This window comes from Limulus polyphemus, unplaced genomic scaffold (assembly GCF_000517525.1).
Source record: "Limulus polyphemus unplaced genomic scaffold, Limulus_polyphemus-2.1.2 Scaffold58, whole genome shotgun sequence".
NCBI classification, from domain to species: domain Eukaryota; kingdom Metazoa; phylum Arthropoda; class Merostomata; order Xiphosura; family Limulidae; genus Limulus; species Limulus polyphemus.
The window spans coordinates 1,347,905-1,354,962 of record NW_013665668.1 but is presented as its reverse complement, the minus strand read 5'-3'; the positions used below and the strand labels follow the sequence as shown (position 1 = coordinate 1,354,962).

General features: G+C 33.6%; 1 protein-coding gene across 1 annotated transcript; it reads right to left on the bottom strand.

The window, feature by feature from the left end:
• Nucleotides 1-272: 272 nt before the first annotated feature.
• Nucleotides 273-5,792, bottom strand: LOC111087081. Its single transcript, XM_022392443.1, has 6 exons — nucleotides 5,744-5,792; nucleotides 4,433-4,583; nucleotides 1,978-2,038; nucleotides 1,112-1,269; nucleotides 639-835; nucleotides 273-323 (listed from the first exon to the last, which is right to left on the bottom strand). The coding sequence occupies exons 2-6, from the start codon at nucleotides 4,560-4,562 to the stop codon at nucleotides 273-275; spliced, it is 597 nt and encodes a 198-aa protein (XP_022248151.1). The 5' UTR covers nucleotides 4,563-4,583; nucleotides 5,744-5,792.
• Between the last annotated feature and the right edge of the window lie 1,266 nt (nucleotides 5,793-7,058).

The window sequence follows — 7,058 nt, the reverse complement described above, 5'->3', positions numbered from 1 at the left end:
AGAATTTTACAGCAAATATTCATTAATTAATTAGCTAGGTCGCGTATTTGTTTTTCCCACCATCATGCCCCAAGTTGAACAAAAAACGCGACCTAGCTAATTAATTAATGAATATTTGCTGTAAAATTCTTATCAATGTTATAAGTGTAGTTACCAGTTTGTCCGTCAGTTTTAATTTCATTCCTTTAAGTCGCACACTCAATCCTTTTTTGGCCACACCTAAGTTATTTTTGATTAGATTATCAACGCTGCCATTTTAGTTTCCGGTGGTACTAAAATTTTTCAGTATCTGTAAAAGATGTATGACTAATATTTGTTTTGAACTGAAATAGCATTTGCAATAAAACAGGGTTCATTTTAAAACCTTTTGCTTTTTCGTGACATCTAACTTAATTGCTGAAAACTGCATTTAAAGATAAGGTGACCGTCTTACCTCACCTTCTGCTACATATATATTTAGACTGTATAAATACTTGGTAAAATATCCTTTGAACATTGTATAGATATAGCTTTAGCTGGATGTAAACTACAAGAAAGTGATTAAGAGAGTAATTTGTAAAATATGCATAAATTCACATGCTTGTGTTAAATGTAAATTTCAGAAAACCGCTAACAAGAAAAACGTTGTTTCGGCTTACCTTCGATGTTAACTTCAAGAAATTGCCCAGAAGAGTGAGAAAAGTCTTCTTAGAAAATGCATTTACCTGGCTTGTATGTCTAGATATTTTTACGTCGCTTACAGCCAATTTAGCTGGATATGTAAGAGCTTTCTCCAAGGTCCAGAGCCTTGTTTCAACTGTGTTTGTTAAAATACGCATGTTTTCTTCGTGGTGATCTAGAGATTATGCGTAAAATGTTTTTTATTACACTAATACTTCAGTATAGTTTTGCAGTATTTCAATACATAGACTACCTATGAATATACGCATAATTATTTTGCCCTTATGGCTTTTAATTTTTTTTAGAAAAAACTATATTTTTCAACCACTTGTTTACAACAACGGCAGTATACTGATCTTATAAACACACAAGAAATAAGATATTATAATATATAACCATGAGCGAGAACAAGTTCATCATTAAGGGTTTATTACTCAAGAGTTTGACTCACCTATGATGTTATCGATGTTATTCAAAGCGTCCTCCGTTGTTTCAGGCGATACCAGTAGGTTAGGCCCAAACCTACTTATTTCTAATAATTTATGCAACGTAACGTGGACAAGGTCCAAGATCTCTTCTAAAGGTTGGGTCACATAGCTTGACTTAAATCTACACCGAATATTAGATACTTGAAATAGTAAGCTATCACACCGGTGCCGATAACGTCACACTAGCTACAAACTGTAGTTAGATCAAAACCTGACCTATTAAACTATCACAGCGGTACCGATAACGTCACACTAGCTACAAACTGTAGTAAGATCAAAACCTGACCTATTAAACTGTTTGTAGCTAGTGTGACGTTATCGGTACCGCTGTGAATGTCAGGTTTCTGATCTTACTACAGATTAAACTATCACAGCAGTACTAACTGTAGTAAACATGTTAAGCGGGAATAGATAAAGTATAGAAAATAAAAACACTTATCAAAAAGTACATAAAAACTACAAAATATAAAGTTGTGAACACCGTATGATATTCTGTTTTCTCCCAGTATAGCTTGTTAATCTATAACCTATAATACTCATGAATAACAACATTATTTCGTTGAGACACAATCGTCATAAATATCCGAATATTATATTTACTCTCGCACCTTTAACAAAGTACAACACCTACAAGTAACAACAATATTGACACAATCTTCATAAATAGTTAGTACAACATCTATAAGTAACAACAATATTGCAAAGAAAGAAATAATTTTTAGAAACAATGTTGCACGTTGCAAGATCTTCAGATTTTAATAGATCCCCACCCCCACAAACACACTCGAATGGAACTTATGTTGTGACCTTCATACATAAGAAAACTCACATGTCCGTAGTTGTAGAGTACTGTTTATCTTCTATCCATCCTTCTAGTAACTCAGTGGTGTCTATAAAGGGGTTTGTTTGAAAGAATAAGCACAAACTAATGTCGTGTATACTTGGATAATTATATCGCATTACATTATCTTACAGGTAAAATATGACTTGTTTCTATACTGAGATTAATGAATAAACACCTTGACGTATCATCTTATCACACTATATCGGTAATATAAACCGATAATAATAGTTTTGTAATGTGTATATTTATATACTACCATCTCACGATACTACCACACATTATTTTATAATTTGACGAAGTTTATTCAATAATAAACCATCTTACAACCAATTGCTATCAATATAATCATATTCACCTTTACCATTGTACAGTATTGATATAATAATTGATTTTATCACTAGATGCTGTCTATATATTTGTACTATCTTACCAATATGTGATATCCATACAATCAGCTTATCACTCTGTATTGTCTCATAATAATATACCGTTTTTATCACTGTGCGCTATCTTTATAATAAACCGTCTTATCTACTCACTATTCAATCATATACCACCTTGCACTTTACATTTTCTATATAATCATATACCACCTTACACTTTACATTTTCTATTCAATCATATAACACCTTACACTTTACATTTTCTACACAAGCATATACCACCTTGCACTTTACATTTTCTATATAATCATATACCACCTTACACTTTACATTTTCTATTCAATCATATAACACCTTACACTTTACGTTTTCTACATAATCATATACCACCTTACACTTTACATTTTCTACATAATCATATACCACCTTACTCTTTACATTTTCTATTCAATCATATAACACCTTACACTTTACATTTTCTATTCAATCATATACCACCTTACACTTTACATTTTCTATATAATCATATACCGCCTTACAGAGTATATTTTCTATATAATCGTATATTACCTTATAACTTTGTGTTCTCGTTTAACTGTGCATTTTCTTCTTGCTACGTAGTAAAAATCTTATGTTATATGATTTTTAAACTAAAAAATTTCGAACTCCTAATCTGTAGTAACAATTAGAATAAATTAGAGAACAGTGTATCATTTTACTGAACAATGTTTATAATAAGGTTAACTGACAACTGAGGCTAAAACAATGAATTTTTCAGCATAAAGGATTTCAGTTTTATAAAATGAAATTTAACAGGCCCCTCACGAGCCAGTGGGGGTTATTTTGGTTGGAAAAAACTGCCCATACTTTTTTTTCATTTCAACTGAAATTTTTTGGACATGTTTATTGACTAAAAAGAAGGCATTTCCCGCACTCGTTTAGCGTTGGAGCATCACGAGTTTAAGCACAAGAAGCATGGAAGTCTCCAAATGACACACAAAGGTATTCAGGAACAGTTTAGAACCACCTTCGTAGATATTGTGCAGCAAGCCGAGTACAGTATTATGTCTGTAGCTGCTTTCAAAGTGTTCCTGTCTACTCATCCTACTGCTGACTATCGTGATACTTCGACCTTCCCAACCGAATCGTAGGTGAAATAGTTCGTATCTCAATTGAAAGCTAAACATAAAACAAGGTGATAGCAGAAGCATAAAAGGTTGGTAATTGTTTAATTAATGATGCTGAAAATGTGGCTTTATTGATATATACTGAATTTACTCCCAGCGGGTAGACCTTAGTACTAGCTAGTATGAAACTTGAGGATGCTGTATTTCACTTAAAAATTTACCATTTAACAAATGAAAATTTGTTTCGAAAAGATACGTCCTGAACCACCCTCTTTGGGAGTTTCTGGATTGAAATTACTTTAAAGACACTGTAAAGACACTCCTTAGCTCCTGAGGGGGTGAGTTAAATGATATCTCAAATATTTTATTGGTGATTACAATTTCAATCTGAACAGTATCTTATACGCACTTCGGGTTTAGGCATAACTATCCTCAATTTTGGACCGCTGACCAGAGTGAAGGCGGCCAGACAGAAGCACTCGCCGCCACAATGGCTTTGAACCTAATACAGGGATTGGCTGTTACTTTTCTAATGCGTCCACAGCTGAAAGTGTGAAGCGTATTAAGCATAATCACATCTCGAACCTAGGACCTTACGATAAGCAGCTCGACACACGAACCAATTGACAATGCCCATCCCTGTTTGTTGTTTGTTATTAAGCACAAAGCTACACAAAGGGCTATTTGTGTTCTGCCCTCCACGGGTATCGAAACCCGGTTTCTCGCCTCGCAAGTCAGCAGACATACCACTGTGTCACATGGGGTGGGGAGGTGGGCTGGTAGCCCTGTTTGATAGATACCAAAAGTGTCATTTTACTCTCTAATTTCCGGATTATCATATTACTAAGGTCGTTAACGGTAACAATATAATTTCTCTTGTTTGCATGTTTTTTACATATCTTTACACTTTTAAAAATAAATGGACCTTACTTTGTAGTAGTTTGGCAAGATGAGGTGCCACGTGACTAAAAATAATGTTATCTAACAGCATCCGCACATCTCCAGACGAGTGAGAAAACAGCTGATAAACAAGCAGAAGTATGATTAACCTGTTTGCCATTGGGTTTTTTTTTTCACCTATCTGTAAGCAACAAAATAAATATAAAAATAGATTATCGATTTTTAAAAAATCTCGATTAAGTTAGTACTATTGTACATTGTGTTTTTCAACAGAAATTCTTTTAAAGACACATTTGGCGCCACATACGTGTGCCTTACTAAATGTTCTCTATTAACGAACACAACTCTTCAAAAAATCATGAAATAATTCATTTTCCACACGTTTTTCATATTATGGATAATCTTGAATGTTGTTACGTAATGAAAATTGTTACTTACAGTAATTTTCGCGAGTTCACTGGGAACAACATTAATCAAAAGTGCAGATATCTAAAATATTAGCACGCCATCTTTAAATAAAACATTCTATAAATGTTGGAAATAAAGTTTGATAACCATTCTTGTGAGGGAAATACGGTTTTGTCGTTAGGCTTAATGTAAAAATACAATAGATCGTAAAAGTGTTTCTTCTTTGTCATATATAATTTCTTTTGAACAAATATCTGCTAACTGTAAGAATCATTTCTCAGTAAAATATGCCCTTGTAAAAACAGCGACTAGTAATAGCAACAGTGACTTTACAACAGCTAAACATCATGCAGTTAAAGGTGTAGTTTCGTATCATAAACGTATATGAACAGGAGCATCACCAACCTCTTTCCTGTGAGAAGGATAAGGTTGGACAGACGTAAAATTAAGGGAGAAGCACCCATTATCTTGTGAGAATACATACTATAGTACTTACGAAATGAACCATCTAAGCTTTTTTCGTTGGGTGCATGGGCTACGGGGGGAAGTTAAGGCACATTTCGGGTAGCTTCAACCCAGTAAGCCACTTCTGTATATAAGAATATTTAACGAGCACTACAACAATCTTATATGTATAACTTTGCACTACCTCACGAGACAATGACTTCATGACCTTACTACGTTTTGTCGTAAATATTTGTTGTTTCTGGTAGAACCTGCCATGTTCGAAAACTTTTTTTTTTCTTAGTTTATAGCCTATTTTGCTTTCTAGACGAGATTAATCGTAATTTTACTAGTATATCAGTCTATCAATTGAATCGAATGATCACTGTATATTGTAAAAGAAATATTACTTGGTGTTACATCAAATCATGAAAAATTTAAAGATATAAATACATACAAAGATACAAGTTAATTAGTGCAACTACTTACTGTGTCACCATCACACTTGAATAACGATATAACAAATGTAACTTATTTTAATACATTTCACAATGACCCCTGGTCACGTGACAGCATTTCCAGCAGGTGGCAGGCGATGATAATTTTCTCTTTCGTACGTTGTTTATTCATCTTGATAGTAACAGACCGTCGTATATTGTTATTGACATTATTTAAGTTGATTTCGTATCTTAAAGGCTGTAGGTGCGTTATCAACTGTTTACACACTTTCTATAACATAGCGAAACGAAGCCTTAACCGCGTGGTAAGCTTCGTTTGAAACTGGTCGTAATAGATTTAACAGTAGAGTCCAAATACCTTCATAAGGTGTAACATTTCTACAAACGTAATTCTCTTGATATAGTTCATTATTCAACTCAACAAAGTACGTAGAAAATTACTTATGTAATTTCTGGGATGCATGGAGGCACGCTCATTCAGTGAGATCTGAACAAGTGTCTGAGAAAGAGCTTCCAGTATGCAGAAACTAATTGAATCATGCTTCAATGCTCAATTTGAGTCTTTAGAAGATGCTTTAAAGATTCAATTTGAAATTAGCATTTATCTTCTGCACCAGTTCCCCCCAGCCTTGTTATTGTGTGAAATAAAAGTAAAAGCGATTTACCTCCGAAATGTAATAGGCTAGTATGGGCGTCAGCAAGGGGGCACTGCTCCCCCTAGATCATGTAACCAAATTTTAAAAGATAACATAAAATATTTTTCTTTTAAGAAACAAATATTGCGTTCTCTAGTTAAACCTTTGGTATCATTTTATCATTGTGACTCTCTCCGTAATATGTCCTACATGAAGGTTAGGGAGGGCGAGGGTTTTTGCAAGGGCAGATCCTAGCTGAATTAATATTTGGTAATTTTAGTATACAAATACCATGTTAAGCCTGAACTCAGTAAAAAAAACTATTGTCTTCGCCCAAATGACACGTTTTTATTTGTTATAAAACAGTGATTTAGAATAACATTTATATTTTATTGTCTAAAAATCTTTTGTCCATTTTCAGGATAACAACATGGTTTTGTAAATGAAAGAAAAATTAGTAAACAGAATTATTTTTTTCTATTTTGAAACGTTTTTTAAACATTCGATTTAGGGAAAATTTCAGGCGGTATGCACAAGCAGGCATGCATCAGTACCAGCAAATAACAGAGTTCGGTGTCGTGTTGTTAAATGATGGGTAAAGGTGTTGTTAAATGTTAGAGAGAGAGATGTTTTGAATGACAGAGGAAGATGATGTTAAGTGATAGAGTGATGTGTGATTGAATGATAGAAATAAGTGTCGTTAATTAATAG

Coding starts and splice junctions, on each gene's coding strand:
- LOC111087081 (XM_022392443.1), bottom strand. CDS start 4,562: ATGGCAAACAGGTTAATCATACTTCTGCTTGTTTATCAGCTGTTTTCT. Junction 1,270..1,977: donor TACTCTACAACTACGGACAT/GTGAGTTTTCTT, acceptor TATTCGGTGTAG/ATTTAAGTCAAGCTATGTGA. Junction 836..1,111: donor TAACATCGATAACATCATAG/GTGAGTCAAACT, acceptor CATAATCTCTAG/ATCACCACGAAGAAAACATG.